Source organism: Solea solea, chromosome 19 (assembly GCF_958295425.1).
Source record: "Solea solea chromosome 19, fSolSol10.1, whole genome shotgun sequence".
Taxonomy (NCBI): domain Eukaryota; kingdom Metazoa; phylum Chordata; class Actinopteri; order Pleuronectiformes; family Soleidae; genus Solea; species Solea solea.
In genome coordinates this window covers 8,642,538-8,667,284 of record NC_081152.1, presented here as the reverse complement: position 1 = coordinate 8,667,284, position 24,747 = coordinate 8,642,538, and the positions used below count along the sequence as shown (strand labels likewise).

At 40.2% G+C, this 24,747-nt stretch overlaps 2 protein-coding genes and 1 long non-coding RNA gene across 7 annotated transcripts in view; 2 read left to right on the top strand and 1 right to left on the bottom strand.

Moving 5' to 3' along the window:
* Positions 1–3,327, top strand: part of aff1 (AF4/FMR2 family, member 1) — an 18,683-nt gene extending 15,356 nt beyond the window's left edge. For all 3 annotated transcript variants that reach the window (XM_058617269.1, XM_058617268.1, XM_058617270.1), the window contains exons 18-19: positions 81–319; positions 561–3,327. In XM_058617269.1, coding sequence (XP_058473252.1) covers positions 81–319; positions 561–685 — 364 coding nt within the window. In that variant the 3' untranslated portion in view covers positions 686–3,327. The remainder of the gene's footprint in view (positions 1–80; positions 320–560) is intronic.
* LOC131446181 (macrophage mannose receptor 1) lies at positions 3,317–24,747 on the bottom strand. Its single transcript, XM_058617267.1, has 50 exons — positions 24,526–24,747; positions 23,470–23,615; positions 23,255–23,367; positions 23,037–23,170; positions 22,287–22,510; positions 22,091–22,197; positions 21,874–21,992; positions 21,650–21,785; positions 20,999–21,081; positions 20,786–20,905; positions 20,613–20,714; positions 20,374–20,532; positions 20,190–20,272; positions 19,949–20,093; positions 19,178–19,222; positions 18,914–19,081; positions 18,223–18,342; positions 18,019–18,129; positions 17,880–17,912; positions 17,617–17,751; positions 16,716–16,862; positions 16,499–16,633; positions 16,226–16,383; positions 15,963–16,107; positions 13,584–13,638; positions 13,372–13,438; positions 13,158–13,291; positions 13,023–13,066; positions 12,218–12,391; positions 11,958–12,112; positions 11,760–11,873; positions 11,517–11,632; positions 10,755–10,909; positions 10,464–10,669; positions 10,205–10,382; positions 9,897–10,121; positions 9,210–9,379; positions 8,952–9,022; positions 8,165–8,265; positions 7,961–8,077; positions 7,087–7,224; positions 6,850–7,004; positions 6,177–6,276; positions 5,856–6,088; positions 5,406–5,592; positions 5,069–5,317; positions 4,772–4,954; positions 4,405–4,464; positions 3,768–3,913; positions 3,317–3,690 (listed from the first exon to the last, which is right to left on the bottom strand). The coding sequence occupies exons 1-50, from the start codon at positions 24,584–24,586 to the stop codon at positions 3,646–3,648; spliced, it is 6,507 nt and encodes a 2,168-aa protein (XP_058473250.1). The 5' UTR covers positions 24,587–24,747; the 3' UTR covers positions 3,317–3,645.
* LOC131446185 (uncharacterized) overlaps positions 13,799–24,747 on the top strand; it is a 39,289-nt gene continuing 28,340 nt past the window's right edge. For 2 of the 3 annotated variants that reach the window (XR_009233898.1, XR_009233899.1), the window contains exons 1-2: positions 13,799–14,196; positions 16,730–16,805. This is a non-coding gene — a long non-coding RNA (uncharacterized LOC131446185). The remainder of the gene's footprint in view (positions 14,197–16,729; positions 16,806–24,747) is intronic. The other variant, XR_009233897.1, reaches the window with a different exon arrangement.

The following is a 24,747-nucleotide window of genomic DNA, read 5'->3' as shown; positions in this document are numbered from 1 at the left end:
TGTTTCTGTTGCATTCACTGCACAAAGACATCTTATAGCCGCCTCTCTCTCTAATCCACCCCTCTGCACCGCCATCATAGAGCCGCAGTAACGCCGTCCCCGATGCCTGACTCACCGTCTCCAGCCAACATGAGCAGCAGCTCAGGTCCAGGCTCCAACCACAGTGGTAGTGGGCTGGTTGTCGGTCCTGTCAGCAGCACAGTGGTCGTTCCACAGGCCATTGAACAAGTGGCATTCTCCTATGTCAACATCACCATGTTGTTCTTGGGCGCTCATGACATGTGGGAGCAGGCGGAGGCGCTGGTGCACAAAGGCAGCGGTAAGAACGGATAGAAAAGTGTGTTGGATGTTGAAACCTCTGCTTTTGGATGTGTAGCGTTGACCACTGAATGTTTTCTTATATTTTAAGAAGACACTTGCATGGATCACCTTACATATTTGAGGTGACACAGCCTCAACTTAAGAGTTTTGGATTATTTTCAAGTACATAAGTGCTACATATGCTACATAAACTGTATTGATGTGTATGTTGTATTAATCCTTTTATCGTGTGGTCTCAGGTATGCTGTCAGTGCTGGACACAGTTCTGGGCCCGCTGAGTCTCACGTCGACCATGAATGCCATGGTCCGCTACACGAGACAGGGAGTCCACTGGCTGAGGCTGGACAGCCAAAAGGTAAAGTGACCAACAAACTGCTCCCCCTGCTGGACACCTGCAAAGCCTTCATGCTGCTTCTCCCTGCCTGTGCTTGACCATCATACTGACCTGAAACTGTCCCTCAGGCTCATTTCGTCTTTTGTTTTTTTCTTCTTCTCAAAAGATGGACACAGATGTTCTCTCATGATTGTTTTTAAGGCTGGTTTTGGTATTTACCAGCAAAGGATATTACCACACTGACTTTTGCACTTGTTATTTATTTTTCTCTCTCTCTGTCTGTCTGGCACGTTGTTGTAATCCACACGTCTCCCTCCGTAGGTTAAATGTGCCTCTGTGTTCTTCTCTGAGCTGATGTTGTGGTAATATTGTCAAATCAGGGCTTTATTCAACAGTGACCTTAACTAAATTTAAATGGAAGTACATCAGATTTAACCAAAAGTGCCATTCGAGGGTGGTGGTGGTGGTGGTTGGTGGTGCCAGCACTGACATCTCAACCTTTGACTTAAGGCCGTACTCACACAACCTAAATGTAAACTAAAGGCACTTAAATCATTTTTATCACTTTATAGTTTTAAAGCATTTCCACCATTTCAATTTGAAGGAGCGTTTGATTACGAGATTCTTACTGATGTACGCGTCACAAGGTCTTAAGTATGAAGTAAGGACGAATCAAGTACAGCGTCGTATCACACCGGCTTTCAGATTGTTTGTTGTAGCTCATTCCTCGTTGTTATCTTCAGTTGTTTTCCAATCACTGTTGTCAGAAACACATTTCTTACACATTAAAAAAAAAACTCTTAGTTTGTTCTTGAGACAAAATACATTATTTGCGGTTGGATTTTGCGCAAATTATTGAGACAAATATTGATGTGGACACATTCAAATCCAATCCATGAGATGACAAAACGGAGCAGGAAGGCTCTTTTAATTTTAGGTCATTGTTTTTGTTTTAGGAAGAAATAAGTTCTTGATTCTTGTTTGCGTCAGACTTCCTGAGGCGTGATAAAGCAGTGATTCATGTTGCTGATGTTGGTGTTATTATTATTATTATCATCATTATTATTATGTTGGTATTATTACGGTTGACGGCTGCAGTTCAGGTTCGCAGCCTCTTTCTCGCTGCAAGTGCTGAAAAGAGTGACTTGTTTTTAAATCCTCGTCGTCCTGTTACAGTTTGCTCTTTCTGCCCTTTATTCATGAACAAATTGGAACAAATTGGTCTCCAGTGATTCTCCTCCTGTTCACGCTGACTCTGAAGAGTTCTCACAATCCTCTCTGTGGAAAATTGCATCGCAGCGTCACGCCCCGAACATCTGAGACTTAAGCAGTGTTAGTTTAACAAACTAAGCGGGATATTATTTCATATTGGAGCCATATTGGTAACAACATCTAACTTTATATCTCTACATCTTGCTACACTAAAGACATTTAATGCTTTAAAAAAAAAAGGAAAATTGACTGTGGTTTTTGTCGTATAAATGAAGCTTAAGGAAAATGTGTCTTTGCAGTCGGTACAAACGGTGAAAGAGGACGATTACGGCGGCTAATAACCCTCTGGGTGTACATATGTTGGTATTCTTTTAAGACAGAATTGAAAAAATACTTTGAATCCATCCTTTGGCAACAACCAAAAAAAAAAGGGAATAATTTCAGATCCCTCACTTTATGTACTGGTATATAACGGTGGTTTTCATTGGCTGCGTCGATCAGTTTGTGTTACCTTTTGTGTAAAATGGAACTACCGTGATAATTTTACTGAAAAGAAAGTACAGTAATGTTTCCTTTTTATTTGTTTTTGCACTAGTTGAGCTGCTGTCCTTTGCTTTCCTCTACACTTTCTTTAACATGTTGAATAAATGTTAAGGAGATTAAATAAATGGCCAACTGTAGCTTACTAAAAAAACAAAACAAAAAAGACACTTGTAAGTATTTGTAGAGAAAAACACGTTACGTTCTCCATACTGTGCTGGTGTTTACCCCTCTTTTATTACAACTTTGAATTCTAAGCAATAAAGCATGAGTTTTGTTAGTTAAAACATGGACATTGTAGTTGTTGTATTGTCTTGATGACACACAAACATTATCAGCATGAAATTATGATTCGAGGATTAAAAAAAAAAACCCCGCAACATTGGTTTAGATTTGTGCGGTTTTGTTTTTGCCTGTTAATTCAGTTGGTGTGTCGATGCAATAGCACACTGAAAAAGGGCTAAACAAGGACCACGGAGTGTTCCTGACTTTATTTACTCATGTTAAATGATCAAAATTCAATGTTTTTGAAGGAAGGAGCGAGTGTCCTGGTGCCACAGAACAAGGGATTATTTTTTACATCCAGCTCATCGACAGGCTGCTATAGTATTGATCTTTACACCGCACACGAGGTGAAAATGAAAAATTAGGCATGTGACAGTCATAATAGTCCAATTTCACCTTTTTTCTTTTTTTGGGGGGGTGTTGTCGTTACAGCCTGTGGCTTTATTTTCATTATCATTGGGTGTTGGTGCTTTGTTGATGAATTACTCTGAATCAAGTTTACACTTATTGTCCCAATAATTTACTGGGGGGGTGATCATGAAGCTTTTTGAAGGATGCTGTTTTTTTTTTTCTTTCCTTTTGTGAAATTTGTGTTGCAGTGTACACGGATGAATAAACACTGGAAATGAAATCACTCTTTATTCTTTACATTTTCTTTAAAGAAAACAGAAATGACATTAATTTAATGTTTGGTAAAAGTTATCAGATGTCAGAATTACATGTACAACATTTTCTTAATTACTCTGACAATGAATCACTCCTGTGGATCAGCGGTAGAGCGGGTCGTCCTTCACTGACTAAATGTAATGAAATGGCCATAGACATAAAAACAACTGTTGCACAGACAAGTTTCTCTAGTTATATATATATACACAATACAATTGAATCTTCAAACTCTGGAGACTTTGAAACTTTGTTATATTTGATCAACTGTACAAAGCCTGAATGAAGGTTTATGTGTCCGATTCTCCTCCAAAGTTGGGGTTGTTGAAAGCAGGCTGCAACAGAAGAACGACACAACTCAGCATTTGTTCAATCTTTAGACTCGATCCTCCTTGACCACTCGATAACTTACCACATCAACCGTAGTGGCTGCTCGTGTCGGCAGAGTCAGGCCACTGAGTTTGAAACCTCGGACTCTGAAGACGTAGTACAGCGTTCCAAGGATGAGGGAGAAAATCACGACGGCTGCGATGATGGCACCGGCTATCGCCGCTCCCACTGTGCGATGAGACAAGCGGCAAGTGTGTCAGCAGGGTTGGTAAACGCGTCGTTCAATTAGATCATCATTATTAGTCATAGGTCGACACCTCATGTTGTTTGTGTGTGTTGACTTCACTGTGGTGTTACCCTGTTCACAATTTGCTCATTTATAGAAGGAAAGCTGTGGCAGAACCAACGCTCAGGTGAACAGTGTTCAGTGGAAAACACGGTCTTTAATAAATTGATTTGTAATATTTAGGGCCCGAGCACCTATTGTTCTTCATCTTCAAGGAGTTTCTTTCTTTTCTACACAAAGGATTTTTGAGGCAGAACTGGTGAAAGATTTTATAAAATAACGGAAATATATTTTTCCTCCCACAGTCCAAAAACATGCAAATTGGGGGATGAGGCAAATTGGACACTCTAAATGGGTGTGAGAGTGAGAGTGGATGGTTGTTTTTCTCAACTTGTTACATGGAAAAAAATATTTTGCACTTAATCACACTTACTGTCGACATGTGGACCATCTGTAGGGAAAATCGGATTACCGCCATCATCTGTTGCATGGTCTGAAAGAAAGTGGAACATGGTGGTGTTAGTTTGCTGTTTATACTCATGTAAAAATACAATGAATGATATGGTAAGAAAGTGGCATTAAGTTATTTATAACAGTGCAGTTTTCAAAGGCATTTAATTGATGTATGATTTATTTGTATTCAGCTTACAGGGGTTGAACTTGTTTTTTGTTTGGTAGTTAGAATTTCAGGTTATTGTTTTGTTGTGTGTTGTGTTTATTGTATACATTGAAATAAACCCACAGCCTCTTTAACATGTCATCAGCATATATCATGTAAACGACTTATTATAAATGCTTACACTGGCGGTGGCGACAGACAAACCCTCTCTTCTGCAGACAGTTGTTGTCATTCCAGAGTCCGTCGGCGTACATCTCCACGCAGTTCTCCTCGGCCACTTCGCCGGGGTGAAAGGCTGCGTTGGGCTCACCCTGAGCCCAGTTAAGGAAGCCCAGAGACGTCAGATCTGTCCAGCCCCATCCAACTGGAAAGACACGCACACACACAGTAAGTTACCAATCCCACTCAAAACTGTGTCCATGCCATGGCTCAAGAAAACGATTACTATGACTCTTCGTCTGTTCGTCTCCACACTCACAGTTATGGTCCCTGGTGAGTCCGATCCAGATGTTGTGATGTTTAGTATGGTTGAGGTTTCTGAGGAACTCCACCTCCGCTCTGCTGTGGATGGACGCCAGATCTCCTCTGGCTGACTGGCAGTAATGCCGGGAGTCCGGCCAGGAGAAGCCCTGCTGTTCGTTGTACACGAGGTAACAGAAGTGGCCGTAGGGGATCCAGAAGGGCAGGCACTTCCCGTCACCGGGGCCGGGAGTCGGCGGCGGGTGCTCTGAGAGATGATGCAGGTTACTTTCTCAAAAAAAAAAAATGTCTCCCACTTGTGCAAGATGACGTGTCAGAAGAGGTCGGTTCAGTACCTGAGGTGATCTTGCAGATGTAAGGTTTGGCCTGGTCACACTTGGTGTCATTCCAGGTGCCGTAGAAGTGATGTGAAGTGGAGTGCATGCTCACGCAGCCCTCGTCCTTGATGTTGGTGGGCTCTCCCGGTCCCCAGTGAGTGAAAAACACCGGCCAGCCGTCTGTCCACAAATACGAGCCGTCATCCTGCGTTACAAGACAGAATTAAGCTTGGAGGTATTTTCTCTTTTCTCAGTGTCTCTTACTTTGTCATAGTGATACTTGAGATACACAGTGAACTTCATTCAGCCTCCATCCTGAAGCTGCAGCTTTTAAGATTCTTGGGTTTTACTAAAATAGTGTATGTATCCTCTCTTTTGTATAAAGTTTTGTGCTTTCACTTCTGATTCAGGGCCGTGATTGTATTTTTTAAATTTTTATGTAGTTCTGTCTGAGTGTTTTGGCGGCACCTTGCGTCGGAGTCCGATCCAGGTGTCGGCTTTGGCCTGAAGCGCCACAAGTGCGATGAAGGCCTGGTCGTAGCTCATGTCGATGCTGGCCAGGTTGCCTCCCTCCTGCTGACACGAGGCCTGTGCCGCCTCCCAGGTCTCCGGCTTCTCCACCAGCTTGTAGCAGTTCTGATACCAGGGGACGTATTCAGCCGGGCAGGGGCTGGCGGTCGGGGGTGGAGGGAGGCTGGTCGCTGATGGGGAGTGACACGGAGGAGTGTTTTTTTTTTTGGTTTCTTTCTTATTTTAGCGGGAGAAATGACAGCTGCAGTGTTGACTTACATTTTTGCATGGAGCACATGAAGCTGTGATCCTTGTGACAGGCGTCATCGTTCCACTTGCCCGTCACCAGTGGACCGTGACTCATTGCCACACAGTGTTCCTGATGAGAGTGACGGCAAAGGCATGTGCTGTCATTCACAGATCAAGTGGATTTGAAAAAAAACATGTTTGAAACTAGAAATAATCTGTTACCCAAACGTCCATTAAAAAAAATGGCCATTTACATGCATGTTATGATAAAGACAGGAGCAGGTATCATAACATTGTTCCTTCTTCCTGCTGCTCATCTGTGTTCATTCACAGATGAATGTGTTGAAGTGTTGTTTAGTTTTGTAAAACGTGAAAATGGACTTTCTTAAAGCTAACTGTCAGTTAAACTGACCACTGTACACTGTGTATTAAATTTGTAATAGTGAGGTAATATTACTGGTACTACTTACTATTAGTAGTACTATCTTATTTCTAACATAACATATTATATACAGTATCAGCATCAGTGTCATCATTTCAAATTCCACTGAATATCATTAATTATAGGTAAAAGTTTAATTGAGATGTTTAATTTACGGAAATGGATATTATATATATGCGTTTGTAGCTTTTTATCTTGTCTTCACAATATTCTCCACATGCTTAAAATTAAAACGTTTAGACAGTAAAGTAATGTCCTCACTGTTCCTCCTGCGTTGTTGGGCTCCTTGTCGTTCCAGTTTGTGAACTTCACCGGGCTGACCCCGTCACTCCAGGCGTACTGGTTCTCCTCCAAGAGATCTGACAGACCGATCCACGTGGGCAGCTCCAGGTCCCTCAGGTAACTGGACACAAAATCTGAAAGAAGATAAACAAAATCAAACAAAAATCCTCTGAATCTGTTAAACTCTTTCACACGGTACTTCTCTGACGACCTCACCGTTCTCTAACTGGTCATCAATGACGGCCAACTCTGCTCCCTGTTCTTTGCACCAGCTGCGAGCGTAAGACCAGTTGGCCTTGAGATCATTTTTCTTCCCCTTGAAAGTGAAACACTTGTTCCTGAAGCGTATCCAACCTGGAAGCAGGGAAGGAGGGAAGGAAGGAGGGAAGGAAGGAAGGAGGGAAGGAGGGAAAGAGGGAGGGCAGATAGTGAAAGTTTATTTCAACAACAGCTGGTAGAGTCAAGAAAACACATATTAAACTGGCGTGAATTCTGCATATGCAGCCCTAATGGATCATTCCAAGTAGAAAACACATGATAAATAACAAAAAAAAACAATATTAATAATACTAATAGAATAAATGAGTGAAAACAGTAAAGAAAGTAATGGAAGTAAATGTGCTGGACTAACAGGCATTTTAATAGAATCAGTTTATGAGATGAGAAAAATGGAAATGAAAAACAAATAAAATAGATATCGATAAAAGCAAAATAAATATGTATGTATAACGACCAAGAAGCTAAAATTAAAATAAATAAATAGAAATCCAATTTATCCAAAGGCTGACAAAAAGTCTGCATCGAAAAACATCAGCAATAACACAAAAAAATGTTAGTATTGATAAACTAAATTATTGCTATATTGTATTGTATTGAATTGATTCCTGACAGTGATTTGGAGTTGTAATTAAGCCCCTGACCACTAGTTGGCAGCAGGGTTTATGTCATTTGACTGTCTCCTCCTGCTGCTTCCACTCCTCTCACTACAAAGAAAACTATTATTTGTGGAGGGTAAAAAAGCAACTCCTATATTATAATAACCTGCATATCTTTGTAAATGAGTTCCACACTGACAGTTACACTGTGTTACCTGTGGGGCAGTTTCCCACCCACGGCTGTGTGGGTGGAGGAGCGGTGTGGTCGTTTCCTGGGAACTTCTTACACAGGTAACCTGCAGCTCGACCGCAGTTGGCGTCGTTCCATCCACCTTGACAAAACAAGGGGTGGATGTAAGAAAAGAAAAAAAAAAAAAAACAACAAACAGATCCGTTTCAGTGAGTGAAACTTTCACTACCTTGATGTCTGTTGATCTGAACACACTGCTCCTCCCCGTTGGCGTTGTTGGGTTCACCTGAGGCCCAGTGTGTGTATGTCACAGGAGAGTGGTCCAACCATCTGTGGAGGGGGAGAAGAAAAACATCTAAACGTTTTTGGAGCAGAACCCACAGTGGGTCATTTAAATAATTATACAAATGAGACTTAAAGAGGTTTAATAATAATAAATGGGTTAAATGCAGAGGTCAAATTCACTATCACTAATTGACGTGTGTGTGCAAATAATAAATAATTCTAAATCCAATTTAATGAAATCACTCAACATGAGGACAGCATTTACATTTCAGTCACTTTTATGCACTTAATAGTTTTAGATGTGATATGTCATACTGATTTATATTTTTTTACTTTCAGTACATGACTTACCTAGATGTTGAGATTATTATTCTGCATTTTTAGGTGGATTTTTTCATTTATTTATTTTTAAATACTTTTTATGAAGTTTTGATAGTGAACAACACAACACACACATAATGAAAAGGAAAGCCATACAATGTGGCAACAAAGCCTAAAGATTGTTCATGATGATAATAATAATCATAATAAATCAAAGGTTATTACTCAAAATAATGAATAAACTAAGGTAGGCAGTGTATGTATTCACGTATATATATATGCACACGCGTACACTAATATGAAGATATTGTTAAACATCAATTAGGATGATAATTAATCTTAATTTTACAGGGCATTGCCAGGATTTTTCCCTTTAATTCCAACCACTTCTAGTCATATACTGTACGTACTTGTACTCCGCGCTTGCAATGCCAAACACCCTCATGCCGATCCAGGATGCAGCAATGTCCCCTGTCCCCACCTGGGAAAAAAAAATATAATAGAGCTCTGGTAGTTGACGTCATGCAAAAATCTTAGCAGAGTATGACGCTGTTCACACAGAGAGACGTATAGATGTATGGATAGATGATATGCGCGATATTCAACATATCTAATTTTCTCTGAGGAAGGAATAAGGTGATAAATACATAAATAAATAAAAGCCATACCATGCTGTTGACGTATGCCTGTTCGTCTTTGCTGAGGATGGAGACGAGTGAGGCCTTCTCGGTGTAGCAGCGAATCATCGCCGTGTGGAAATCCACCACGTCGGTGTCGTTGTAGTAATAACAGATGTTGTTGTTCTTCCTCCAGCCGGGGTTACTTCCACAGTCGGGAGCTGAGAAAACACGCGCCCCCATGGTAATATGAAGTTGATTTATAATTTAAAGCTACTCTCTAACTTGGAGAAACGCTCCTTTTCCTTTATTAATACTTTAAAACATTTATATTTTTGTGTTTAGACCAAACAAAATATTTGATGATGCCAACAAGGACTCTGGGAATCTGTCATGGACATTCTTTTTGGAAGGCCTTATGGTTGATCAGTTTATCGTCATGATAGTCATATTATATATAATACATAAAATATTAAGTAAGTATTTTTTTTTTTGTTACTTACAAAATTACTTACAAAAACTAAGTAAATTTAGTGTCCTCTTTGCACCTCAAGTGCCATTCCCCCCCCCCCACAACTTTCCTTTTTCATTTGACTAGAGAATGAAATTCGAAAGGAAAATCCTCATGAGAAACACATCAGTTATCCTCTGAAATCTCTGCTACCTCTCAACAAAGTTTCAAATGCTCTGTGGTCTTAGAATAACCGAAACATGCGACAGTGTGTGTGGACGGTTTACCTGGCACTGGAGGTGGGGGCACTGGGGGCAGGATGGGATTCTTTCCTTTAGCAATCATGCATATCCAGTCCTGGTGAGCGTCACAGTTGAGATCGTTCCACCAGGAGTATGTCCCGTTGTCGCTGCTCACCATCTCGACACACTCCTCGCGGCCCTCGTGGTCGTTTGGTTCTCCGTGACCCCAGTTGGTGTGGGACAGAGGTGTCCCGTCACTCCAGGAATAACCTGTTTCACAACATCCCAGTATATTTTGGCTGTAAAGATACACCTTGTATATTCCGATATATAAAATACCCGGTAGCACTCACCTCCTTCTGTGGGGTTGTGCTTGAGGCCAATCCACTTGCTGCTGGCTTTGCTGTACAGAGACAAGAACTCTTCCTCCGCCTTACTGTGGACACTGACCAGATCTGCTCCTCTGGCAACGCAGTCCTCATGTGCTGCTCCCCAACTCTTCTTCAAAGACCAGTCCACATTGTGGAAGAGCTGCATTGAATAAGATGGTGCATTAGTAGCTGAAAACAGATCACTCGGGACCCTGGAGATGTGCTTGCTTTTAGATGTTACCCTGTAACAGTTCCTATAGTGAGGCAGAGCCGTCCAGCCCGCGGCGCAGCCCTGTGCAGGAGGAGGAGTTGGGGGGCCAGTGGGTGGGCTGATGTCGGGTCTGAATTTCTCACAAACAAAGGCGTATTTCTCAGAACACTGCTTGTCGTCCCAGAAACCCCCAACCTGACCCGTTGTCATAGCCACACAAGTACCATCCCCGTTATCTACAGATGGGACGAGAAATCCGTGTTTTTTCCTGATGTCCACACTCATCAGCCTGTCCTGTTATGCTTAGTGTTTTTTGTGTACCTGGCTGGTCTCTGTCCCAGTGAGTGAAGGTGAGAGGGGAGTTATTGTCCCAGATGTAGTCCACCCCTCCACCTGCCCCACCTTGAGCACGCAGGCCGAGCCACCACAGGCCGGTCTTTCCTGACAGCGTCACTGTGAAGTGGGCCTGTTCGTAACTGCAGTGAAACACAAACACACGAGCAGAATCAGAAAATCATTCGCTATTTTCCCCATGTTACTTCACACATAAACACCAAACACAGTCTGAAAGAGAACAGCAGTTATTTTGTACTGTAGTGGAATTTAATTAGTAGTGGACATAGTGCATTGTCAATGAGGGAAAAACTACTGTGCATTAATGTTTAACACTAGTGATCGCTATTCATACCATAAATAGCAGTCTTAAGACTGTAAAAACATACAAAAAATTGAAAATTAAATAAAATGATAAAGGAATATTAGACTAAAAACGGAACTAGAAAAATGGTATTAAAAAAAAGGGCAGAGTGCTATAGGGTCAAAATATATGTATAATAATATGTTTGTATAAGTGTGTAATCACTTTAAAATATGGTTTTAGTAGCCATAGAATAAAATAAACCTTTTTTTTTACTGTAATGTACTAGGGAAGAGCCTTGCTTTTCAGAGACAAACTGTCTTTCTGACAGTTCCCTGACATGCACTGTGACTGGGACAGGTGAGTGCAGGAGACCCAGTGTCACCATTTAGCTGTTACCAATTCTTTCTGGACCTTTAAATAACTATGTTTCTTGCCAGACTCACATGTCTCCGATGTGCAGCAGGAAGCCTTCCTGCTCTTTGCAGAAGGCTTTGGCGTCGTACCAGCTCCTGGCCGTCTCCTCCATCCAGTAGCAGGAGTAGCCGTATGCATCCCAACCCTGACATGTAGAAGAGACATGAGCCCACCACCTCGCGTATACACAACATACACGATAGCTCTCTCGGATCATGAATTACAATTTAAAAGCCTAAAATATAGAGATCTGTATATAAAACATGTGGTACCTGAGGACATCCATATACAGTGGGCTCTACAGAGGGAACTGGATAATGATCTTTAGCCATCTTGCATATGTAGGTATTGAGTTCAGCACAGGACACGTCGTTCCATCTGCCGGTCTGGAACAAAAAATTAAATTAACCCAGCAGCTTGATTTTTCTACTAATGTGTGAGACTTTTTTTTTTTTTTCCATCTGTCTCACCTGGTGCAACATCTCAACACAGTCTTCACTGAAGCCATCGTGGTTGTTGGGTTCTCCTGGAGCCCAGTACGTGAAGCTCACCATGTGCTGATCAGACCAGAAGAACATTCCAGGCACAAACAGGTCATTAAGACCAGTCCACACATCACTGGTGGCTATAAAGAGACAAAAGTAAGACCGATTAGGTGTTGCCTCTTTTATCTCTTTGTAACAATCTCTAACATTAAACCCTCTGTGGACCTATTTTTCTACATCCATACCCATGAACAGGTAACTTTCCAGCCAACTCTGCTCGGTCATGGAGAGGACGGACACAAGATCAGCGCCCAGATTCCGGCAGGTTTCCCGAGCTTCATGCCATGTTTTTTTGTCACCAAAAGGTTTGTAGCAGAACTCTCCAAACTCAAACCAATCAGGCCCCGAGCACCTCAGCTCTGCAGGAGAGAGGAAAAGAATACTTACACAAAGTTTTATCTAAACGAAAAAAAAAAGCAAAACATTATAATCTAGGGATGGAGTTGAATCACAATACCCAGATAAATATTTGTGAGAGAATATATTTTCCATTAACAAGTAACAAAATTAAAGGTACACATTTATCTCCTGTCATTGTGCACAAAGTGTCCAAAAATAATGCATCACACTGGCCTTGATGTAAAAAAGAAGGAACACCTATACATATGTTATAAGTTATGGATTTTCCTTTACTAAATTGGTATTACAACTTTTAGTTTTTATTTATGAAAACAGAAATAAGATCTTCCCTTTTGGAATTATGGGAGTGGAAGTATTATGATTTTTGAACCAAGTAACTCATGAGTAATATGGCATATTAGTTAGCCATTGTTTTCCCACCTTGAAGGTTTGATTAGATGGAGATTTATATTTAAGATATTGATTATGGGCCTTTATGATTTATCAGGCTTGTTAAACTCTGATTGTGTTTTTTACATATTCCATTTTGTTGTTTGTTTTTCTACTCGTCTGTTTCTATGTCTATATTATCCACTCAACAAAAAAACCCATAAATATATGATTTGTATACATTTGAAATTGTCAACTCACCTCCATCTGCAAAAGTGTATGATACAGCATAGTTTCCATCAAATCTGGAAAAATTAAAAATTGTACTGTCTCCCTGTACTGATAAAAAAAATGACAATACAATACAAAAAGGTCAGTTGAGAAACTCGCTCTTACTGTCTGGTGGTGATGCCATTCCTGGTGGACCCTGCGTAAAAGTCCTGTCCCTCAACTTTCAACAAAGTACAGTCTCCTCCAATGTCATTTAGTACCACGCCAGCGTGGATAGCTGCTGCACAGATGTTGGAGTCCTGTTTTAGAGAATGTTTGCGTCAGATCAAATAGCATATAAAGCACAGAGCGCTACAGATTAGAGAGTAACGTCTCCTACCCCACGATACAGAGTGGTGCCATACACTATGTAATTTGTTTTGGCACAGCCTGCTGGACAGTGGACGCTGGAGGAGACACGAGAATAACAAGGTTACACTGTGTAAGTAACGGACATATAACAAAATGACATTTCAACAGAACAATTTGGAAATGTAACATATAATAAATAATAAGAAACATTAAATATGATATGTGTACAATTTTACTTACGTCATTTTATCAGTGGAAAAGGTGAAGTTGGGCTTGTCGTCGCATGTTATCGCATCTGTTGAATCACAATTTTGCAATCAGTGTTCATCCATGTTCATATGTCAATCTGTTACATGTTGTATTATGAAGACAGAGGTCCAGCTCGACCAGCTGCAAGTTATCTAGTAGACGAGTCACCATTAAGGCTCAAATAATACTTAATTGTCCTGCCCACCTGGTGCCTCTGGCGGCCATTTTAGAACGGCTTGAACAAAAACAAGATAGAGCTTCTTTTGTTCCCGAGGCTGTTAAAGCTTAACTTTCTTGACTAACTAGATTTATTTTATGATTTTATATTTTAACCATGATTGTACATGTATGCTTCTAATTGTTTTACTTATTTATTATATTACTTACGTGGTCGGGTGGGAAACATTACTTCCTAATGCCGCTGGAGGGCCCTCTAGGAGGGGGGGGAAACGTTACTTACTACTGCCACTAGAGGGCACTTTTGCACTATGATAATCAATCCCCTGAGGGCGCAAGGACTTTTGGGTAATTATTAAGAAAGACCCGGATTTTCCCTCGATGCACACGTGGAGTGTTTTCAGGTGTACATTGCCAGCAGTTGAAGGTAAATAAGCTCTGAAATGCATCAAATGTTGGACATTTTGAGTTCATCCAAACTGCATTTTGTAACGTTTTTAATTGATGTTTTGGTATTTGTTCAATGTAAATATATTTCACTCGGGCCATTTGGGGAACAGACGATCACCATTGCAATGCTGTGTAATGTCCTGTGCCCACTGTTTGCACTCCTGAACAGCTCCATATTCTGATATTGTTGTTATTGTTAATTTCTTATTTTCCCAATCAGAAACTTGTGAGTGTAAAATTGCAGATTGTGAAGTGTGTGTTACAGAGAGCAACACTGTAGTTGTCTTGTGCACTTACTCATTACTAGAAATTGGAATAGGATAGTTTTGTTCGAGTTATTGAACAGTGAATGTGTTTGCGGCACATCTGATGAGTTTGTAAATGTTTAGACCATAAACCATTTACAGCGTCAGATTTATTTTTTATTTTTTTGGAAGACACAGATTACTACGACAAAGTATTATGGCCACATTGAGAAAAAAATCATTCACAAACTTCTGGAATAAAGTCTTAATTTACGAGATTAAAGTCGTAAATTTACGAGAGTCGTCATATTCTAACCTGTTTTATAAGAGGAGAGTTGTGGACTTGGAGGAAATAACTGCTTTTGTGGAGGGGGAAATGGCTGCAACTGGTCCACTGCAGGGTTATCAGTGGATGCATCAGTGGGCCATTCAGAGGGGTTTTGTGATTTCTCAAGTTTATCATATGAATCCATATGCCATAAGGCGTTGGGGCCTCAGTAGGTGTACTGCTGGTGTCAGAGACACCATGCTCACTGGACCTCGACTCCTTCTGGATCCAAAATCTTCATTATCAGTCCGACTATTATTTGAGAAACCACAAAAGCAGCGATTACATCCAAGTCTTAAGTACTAGTACTTAAGTCCTGATAGACATGTGGCAAAATATTGTCTGCTTGTTTGTGAAACCTATTCTAATGTATAATTCCACAACAACTTAGAAAGGTTAGAATATTATGACTTTATTCTCGTATATTTACAACTTTGTTCTCGTAAATTAAGACTTTATTCTTGAAGTCTGTGAATTTATTTTTTTTCCCTCAATGTGGCCCCTTATACTCTGTCGTAAACTACTCACTATTGTAAGGCATTTCAGTTTTGTTTTTTTTTATTTACTATTTGTGTCCCTTCTGAACTGAACACCAATTTACTGTTCAGAATAAAGACCCCAAAAGTTGGTCTGTGTCCTGTGCTATTAAGTTTACTTTTGCCAGGCTACACTTATGTCAGTGTTTCCCAATCCTGGTCCTCGTGTTTTAGATGTTTCCCTGCTTCAGCACACCTGATTCAAATAGTCAGCTTGTTAACAAGCTCTGCAAAAGCCTGATAACGACCCATTTATTTGAATCAGGTGTGTTGGAGCAGGGAGACACCTAAAACATGCAGGGCAGTGGGTCCCCATGTTGACTTAATTTAACTAATTACTACTGTACAGTGAAACTAATTGACAATGTATTTTATCTACAGTATTATGCTTTTTTTAAATGCTTAACAGTTTCTGGTTCAGTGTGGTAGGACTATCTTTGTAACATTCTTGTTTATTAATGTGCCTTGTTGCTAGCTGCAGATCAAATTTCCTTCAGGATGATAATAATAATAATAATAACAATAATAATAATAATAATAATAAAAGTCGAAGGTGACATCACATGGCAGGTTTTTGCCCAGTGATAATTGGATTTAGGAGCATAGGCTTGTTATGATTAAATGGTTGTCTTACAGTCAGGAGTGCATCCCAGAATATCAAAGCGAAGGCCAGCCTGTCCACTGAACTCAAGCGGGAGGATGCGCAAATACTTGGCTGACACAGGTGTGCCCAGCAGTTGTGTGTCTGGAGTGTCTCTGTCTACTGAACCTGGGAAAAACTGGAAATGAAAGACAAACTTGGGTGAAAACCAAACTAACAGTTTGTTCTTTGTACAAAAATCTGGAGTTGTTGGTAATTTTCAGGTTTTATGTGAGCAGTAGTCACTGTTGACTCACTTGACCATCGGCTGTGTAATCAGTCCAGGTTGTTCCATCCATACTGTGCTGGATCTTGAATTTGGTGATCCAGTAATCATTCTGAGGACACCCCTGGATTGCGATCCCTGTTACCTTTCTGATTAGGCCCAAGTTTACCTGGATCCAGCTTGAAGTCGCTGGAGATGATAAATATACAAATATTAGGTATATGGTGCCAAAAATCTCAACTTGCCTTGATTTATGGATTTAAATATTATTTGTAGATGTGTGACCACTGAGTTTGATACGTACGGTTTCCTGAAGGCATCCAGCAGGAATTTCCTTTCAAACGCGCTTGGTCAGGAGTGAAGACACCGAGCGAAGAAGAAGCAGAGAGCTGGGAGTCTGTGACGAGTCCGTCCTCAACCCCGAGACCGTGCAGACACACTGAGAGCAGACAAATCACAACACGACATCACATAATGATTCACATGTGATCTCTGAGAGAGGGAGAAGAATAAGAGTCTACCTGTTTGTTCACAGCTGTAGACGATCTCCAGATATTTGGAAACAGCGGGACAAGGATCCTCCTCCACATGGGCATACGCGAAGCAGAAAGGTCTGTTGTCACACATTTTTCTGTAGTAAGGGAGGACACCATCCACTGTGCAGCTTCCTACAGGACATTGGTTAAGCATACCACAATATTTACTTTGATATAAATGATTTATATGAGCGAGTTCCTGACAGGAAGTGACATTTTTATTATCACTTTAATCCCATTTGTGTTTGTGACTTCTGACCACATTTTGTAATAAAATCTTGTGTTGGTGACAACAAATTGTAGTAGTCACTTTTTGATGATTCTAATGTAATAATATGGCACAATTTTATTTTTAACAATTAAGATTCATTTAAACTCCCTACAATAGGACTTAATTTTGATTAGATTGATTATTTTAGTCAATATTTAGAATATTTGATTTTTTGTTAAAATGTTAACATGGTACATATTTTCTGTTCCATATTGTTTTTGTCTTTAATGATGCATGATATAGGTATAACATCATCTTGTATGTGTCAGTGTAGCACACAAAATGCAGTTTCGACATATCTGTGGGTTCAGCGTTTATATTATAATTAGTAAAGTTCCACTTGATATATTTTTTGACAACGTGGAACATTCTGCCTATCAACCGAATCATTTTAAAAAGCCACAACACTCAAAACACCTTTGTTAGGAAGTAGAGCGTTAGAGTATCACTGCCGCATTGTGTAATAACTACGACAATATGTAATAATACAAAATGCAGCACGACATAATGTTATAATTATTACATAATGTGGCGTTATTGCATAGTAAAGAGTAACAAATATTACATTATTACAAAAACGGGGTGTGGTGTTGTACATATTGCGGCTTTACACACCTCCAGATCCTTCCAGGTGTGGACAGATGGTGTCACTCCTTCGTCCGTAGAAGGCAGACTGGATGTTAATCACACTTTCGTGTGCACAGTGAAGAACAGCAGAGGATCCCTGACATACCAGTGCAGTCATGAAACCTACAGTAGAGAGTATATATGGGTTAATCTGGACATTGTTAGCAATTGTAACATGTATAGTCAGTCCCAGCAAAGGTGCAATGAGTAGTGTTAAACATGCCCAGTCTTAAATATTGAGGTATCTTTACCATCATGAGGTGGAGGAGGCTCAGGTGTGTTTCCTGAAAGAGGAAACATGAATTTAAAGTCCTAACATGTACAGTATTAACAATCTGGATATTGTCTTTTTTTATTTGATTGTCAGTAGTAGCATGTGAAGCATCTTACCTTTCTTCTTGCAGATGTATCCTCTTTTGTACTCACAGTCATCGTCATTCCAGTATCCGTCGTTTATATATATAGACAGGCAGTCTTCACCAAAATAGTCGTCTGGGTTACCTGTGAAGAAAGACGAGTTTTACACAAAATTAATCTGTTTTTTTTTTTAATCTTGAATGTATTTTTGCGTAATAAAATTGGGTTCATACGAACCTGCACCCCAGCGAATGTATCTGAAAGGAGAACCATCTGTCCACTCCCAGCCACCCTCGGTGATGGAGTCATGACCGCCCGTCCACAGAGTGATCCCTGTGGGGCTCGACTGGATCACACCTTCAGGAAAACAAATGAAAAATAAAATAATTGGCGTAGGATAAATGGCAGCCTAAACATGTTGAAGCCGGTTTGAGTTTTTGTTTGAGTCCTGAAATATACCTGCAAAGTTTTATATATGAGACCTGGCCAGAAAGGCAGCGTTAAAATGACAGTTGTGATACAAATATCTGTCACATGACAAAAAGTCAAGGCACAAAAATTACAACTATGGTAAAAAGCTGATAGCTCCTATTTTCAAAATTGAAGCAGCATAAAGTAAGATGTTCAGTTTTGACTCTGAAGATTGACATTTGCAGGTTCTATTTTTAGTGCAGGTTTGGTTATTAGGGTGGCTCGGTGGCCAAGTGAGCTGTCTTCCAACTGGGAAGGTCGGGGGTTTGATTCTCGGCTCCAATAGTTGACATGCCGACGTGTCCCTGGGCAAGATACTTAACCCCAAGTTTCTCCTGATGGCTGTGCTGGCAGTGTGTGCTGTATGAATGTGTGGCTGAATAAATACAGACCATTTACCATTTCCGCACAGATACATTGGAGTCAAGCAGTTGGCTTATGGTTGTAAAAGTCTTACCCTGTATGAAGGCTTGTTCATAGGGGTCAGTGATACTGGCGAGCTCTCCTCCCTGGTTGACGCAGTCAGCGCGAGCCTCTGCCCACGTCCTCATCGACAGGTAGTTAAACAGATAGCAGTAGTCGTTAAAAGGGTCGGCCATCCAAGAACCACATTTCTCATTCCATCCTATAACAAAACAAAAAAAAATGCAACTCTCCATATACGCACACATCTGGTCATGCTTGAGGAGTAATTCTATTCTAAGTGTGGTATAAAGTTGACCTGGTCCAAATGTTGGGGGCTGGGGAGGAGGTCCTTGTCCTTTTGCTGTAGAGAGACAAGAAAGTAACTACAAAGTACTGTATGCTGAGGTAACAGAATATAATACTACATTTCTAACAGTGTTTTATGTTAACATTAATAATGAGACATCCAATCTTAATTATCACATTATTAAATGTATTGCATACAACATTATATTACATATAAGCTTGTTTGGTGTTTTAGTTAAAGCTGTCCATATTATTCACATCATTTTAAATGCATTTCTGTTTTTGATCATACATTTGTTAGTATAGCTCATTTGATATCAAAAATACTTTCACTTTGAAATTCTGTGAAATGTCGTCATGGAATACTGTGTTTTAATTTCACGCTACTGAACAACTGTTTATTTCGTAAGGAGTTCTGATCACTTACCAAAATATTATGACCTATGACTATGTGTCAGTGAGGAAGAAGAGAGAGATGAAACTCTACACCTTCTGCTGTGCCAAGATATTAGAATTTTGTTTTACTGGCATTTCTGTAAGTTATGCTTTGGAAATCTGTCTTTTTAAGTAGCATTACTCATCCAGAAAACTTGGAGCTGCAGGGTAAATGATCAGCAGTAGCTGTGAATAGCACACGCAGGCATGTGGTCAGAAAGTTGATTTGCATTCGATTTGTGTTTGTGTTCACTTAATCATAAGGAGCCAAAATCAATTGTGCAGCTCTACTTTAATGTGTGCTTGTTGGTGTTTTCAGCCACAAAAAAATGGTATAATATCAGACCTTTTTTGCAGATATAATCCTTGGTGGAGGTGCAGATATCATCATTTATTTTCCCGGGATCGTGGTGATTCATCCCCGTCAGCTGCACACAGTCTTCGTTATTCTGCCAGTTATCGGGCTGATTGTTGCCCCACGGGAGGAAGTTCTGAGATCCACAGAACAAAACAGCTTACACCAAAATATTGCTTTACTGCAGGATCTGTGCAAGAATCCTAAGAAAAAGTCTGCCCTTCTCGCTTACCGCAGGAGTTCCATCGGTGTTTACAAACTTGTTTTCTACATCGATGTCGTTCAAACCCACCCAGGCCTCAGTTGGCATGTGAGCTGCGTATATGGATGAAAACAGAATCAATTTGAATTTCTGAACTATATTTCTACATTTATATGATTCCTCAATTTAATCGGGAGCCCTGATGGCTGCTTACCAGTCAGGAAGCTCAGCTCTTCCTGTGAGTGTAAGCTGGTCAGGTGACCCTGCTCGCCCTTGCAGTGATCCTCAGCGTCGTGCCAGTTTTTCATCGCCTCAGTCTCAAAATGATAACAGAAGTTGCCGTACAGCAAATATCCATGGTCGCAGTGGTACTCTGATGCAAACCATTATCATACCATTAGCTAAACCAGACCACGAGTACAATTTGGTTATTTATTTATAAGTCACACTAACCAGGAATTGGAGTTGGTTTGGGATTTTGTCCACCTGTCATCTCACAAACGAAACCCAGGCTCTTGAAGCAGTTGGTTGTTTCCCACTTGCCTTCATAATTTCCTGGAACAGAAGTTAAACTCAGATGATGCTGATATGTTGCATGCATGAGTGTGTGTGTGTGTGTCTCCTACCTGTGAAGATCTGTCCACAGTCCCAGAGACCTGCTGTGTTCCTGGGCCAACCAGGACCATAGTTAGAAAATTGAACAGGGGATTTATCCACCCATTTGAAAACTCCATCCTGGTCCTTATCTGGTGACACCACAAACCATAGATATAATTAAAGGGGTGGAATAATCACAAATCGTTGACAATGCACTGTTTAAACATAGTCATGTAAAGAACCTGATAGACCAATCCAGATGTCGGGGATGTCAATTTGGTGAAAGTCTGGAAGTTTGCCGTTTATGAAGAACTGTTCTTCCTGACTGAAAAATGAGGAGCAAGACAGACATGAGTGAAAATATCAAATATTCCTGACTGCTCAGGCCTTTTGTGTAATTTCATTTTTCAGACACAGTTATTTATTAACCTCATTGTATAACACCCACAAGTGTAATATTTTAGTAATTATAGTCTGAGATTATTATTATAATTATGATTATTGTATGTTATATTTTGCTTTTCGGTATGTTCTTTTTTATATTTTATATTTTCTGTGTAGACTCTAGACCCATGAGTTGCTGCTACCTTAACAACAGGAACATTTAAAGGAACATTAGGCATTAAAATAACATTTAGCAGCTAAAGCTCCACACAATTCTGGTGGTAGAGGGCAAATATGATCTAAAAACACCTGTACCTGTTATTATTTATAAAGAATATGTAACCATTGTCAAGGGACTAAAAATGAATGAAAAATCTGGTAATACTTGTATAATTAAATAATATTTACTTTACTAAGTCTACTAATAATGGTCTATTACTTTAGGGACAAACCCCATTCAAGAGTGTTGAATTAAGTGAGATTGCGATGTACAGACACTTTCCATTTACCTGTTTATGATGAGCAAGTGAGCCCCAATATCAGAGCACCTGGCGTAGGCATCGTACCAAGTGGTCAGAAGATGGATGTTACTGACCATCCAATAACAACTGCCAGCAAAGCTCATCCAGCCAGCAGGACAGATGGCTGGAGGGGAGGCAGACATGAAATGGTTATTGTATTTTTCTTAAAAAAATAAATAAATTAAATGTATAAATCTGTATAAACAGCTTACTGTTCAGTGGTCGTTTACACATGTAAGGACGCTCGTATCTGCACTGATGTGAGCGCCATTTCCCAAAGTCATCAGATGAATCTTTGATAATTGCAGCACATGAGCCCGACTGTGCATTACTGTGGGGGGGACCAGACACACTTGGTTAGTCCACAATTGCCCAAATAAGGAGGTGAATTTAATTTACAGGTGTAAGTTGTATTGTGTTATATCTTACACTGTAGGTTCACCCTCAGCCCAGTTTGTGTACTGGAGCTGGGCAGTATCAGTCCAGGTGAACTGGCTGCTGCCCGCTTCAACTTGACATGAAATCTTGTTGCATTTCTGAAGAAACAGAGCACCCACCGGTTCACAACCAGTATAAAACCATTAGGAGGAGGAGGAGGAAAATCTCTACTCTGGTCTCCACTCACCAGTGTGGAAAGCCCAATCCAGAGGTCCAACCATGACTGGTCCATCTGTCCTGTGATGTACTGCTCCTCTTCTACAGAGGTAATGGACACCAGGTCTCCTCCTTCCTGTACACAGTCATGTCTGGCTGCTGCCCAGCTCTTCCTCGTGTCTGCCTTGACCTTGTAGCAGTTGGAACCGTACTGTCGCCATCCATTGGTCAGATCGCACTGTGGACCAGGATTAGCTGAGGAGGGGGGGAAACAACATTTGTGGTTAGTCCTGGGAGTTAGCAGGGGTCGGAAATCACTGTGTGACAGTGAAGCTCTAAATTTGACCTGCTTATTACACACACGTTACATCTGTTTAGACCATGGACAAGTATATAGAAATACAATACATGTAAACATGTAAAGAACGTTAAATGAAAAAGAAAGAAAACGAAAAGAATAATCAGCTCTCTGACAATATAGCACTTAGCATTTATTTTTTTGTCTCTAACGTACAAATAGGAAATTGGAGATCAAATTTTTTTAAATTATACAGTCTATAGTCGCAATAGAGCCAAACTTATTACATGATCTAGGGGGAAGGAACCTACTCCATATAAATACTGTGAATAATTCAAATTGAATTGGAATTTTACACAAGATCACGCAAACTGTTAAATGTACTAATTTTGGATGTTTCAGTAGCCAGCGATGTAATCGTCTTTTAATGACTTAAGTCATTTAAAAACATTAAAAAGATGACACTTTAGTGGGTGAACTCACGGTTGACATGCTTGCAGATGTATTTCTTCTTATCGGCACAGTTTTCATCGATCCATTGTCCGTGGCTGTTTCCATTCACTTGAGCACAGTCTTCTCCATCACCCCAGTTATCAGGCTGGCCATTCATCCATTGTCTAAAACAGTACAGGGAGAAGAAAAATTAGAAGAAAAATAACACTTTTATTCATGGTAAACTGAGTGATTTTTGTGGCACATACGATAGGTATTCTATGAAAGGACTGCTATCGCTCCACTGCCACACACCCTCTGTGACTTGGTCGTTCAGGCCGATCCAGTAAGTATGTGAGAGGATTTGTGTTCTCAGCCACAGCTACAGGAATAACACGCAGCAGTGCGTTAACCCAGAGTGTGACACGCAAAACCAAACAGTTATCAAATCTCGGCGGTGTTTGTCTTTGTTTCCTCGTCTCACCCGTTCTTCGATGGTCTGAATGCTCATCAGGTTGCTGTTCTGCGCCAAACAATATGCATTAGCCTCCAACCATGACTTTTCATCATTTGAAAATAAGTAACAGTTGCCCACATTCTCCCTCCAGCCTGCCGGGCACTGGCACCAGCCTGAAATGAATTACAAAAACAACTTCAAATACAAAGAAACACAGTAAAAAAAAAAATTCATATGTAAATAGCTATTTTTGTGTAATTAAGAAATGGATATAATTTTATATATAAATAAGATTACAGAACGAGGGAGGATAAGCAATATAAAAGATCACTTTTCCTGGCTGACTAGTAAAAACACAACAACAGAAAAAAATTGCCCAGTCATTTGAATTCACATCACCATAAAAGTCCCATGACTGATCCATAATCCAGCCATCTCAGTCAAATGTTTGACTTTAACAACTTTACAGACAATATAGAGTCACATGTCTTGCACACATCCATGATGGGTTGATAGGTCACTGACGGACAGGTGACGTTCACACCTTCTCCATCTTCTTCGCGTGCGGCGCTTCAAAAACAATGACGATGAAACCCCTGCAAACCTAAACTTACATTTTCAATACAACACACTAATGAATACAAACTATATCATCAACTGACCCTTTAAGTAAAACAATGGAGGGACCAAGAGTAGAACCCCATGTCTAAAATATGTTAAATATTTGACATTTAATCAGTTGATTTTATTGGATATTGTGGTAATGAAGCAGAAATTGAAAGTTGTAACATCTTTAATCGCCACTTTTGTAAAATACTTTTTAATGTCTTTATGATATGAATACTATGCAAAGGTTACCCAAAACAAGCATGACAATCTCAATATCAGCTCTAATTACTGCTGAATTAAATATGTTATGAACCTTTTCAAATTCCACCAGTGGAGATGATGTTTTTCCATCAATCTTTTATTTAATCTTTTGGCAAAACGACCTTTTCCTGAAATCAAAGTTTGTTTGTGCTTTAAACACCTCGCATCACAAGTGTCCTGGTAGATATTTAGATTAAAAAGATTTAAACTTACCACATGTAAGAAGAGCAGCAAAGCTGAGCAGCCACAGAAGTCGTCTGTGTCCTCCGTCCATTTTGGTGGTTCTTTGTTCAACTCTCACGGTGTGTTTCTACACATCCTATGTCTTAATATTTATGTCTCTGAACGTGCTCTGAGCCAGCGAGTATGTATGCGTGATGTGTTCCAGCTCCAAGTTTTCAGACGTCTGAGCATCTTCTCCGAGCTTCATCTCTT

Excerpts from the sequence above, each read along its gene's own strand:
- LOC131446181 (XM_058617267.1), bottom strand. The coding sequence starts at position 24,586 with ATGGACGGAGGACACAGACGACTTCTGTGGCTGCTCAGCTTTGCTGCT. Across the intron at positions 20,094-20,189 it reads ACACCGATGGAACTCCTGCG|AACTTCCTCCCGTGGGGCAA; the intron begins GTAAGCGAGAAG and ends TGTGGATCTCAG. Across the intron at positions 7,005-7,086 it reads TGATGACCAGTTAGAGAACG|ATTTTGTGTCCAGTTACCTG; the intron begins GTGAGGTCGTCA and ends ATCTTCTTTCAG.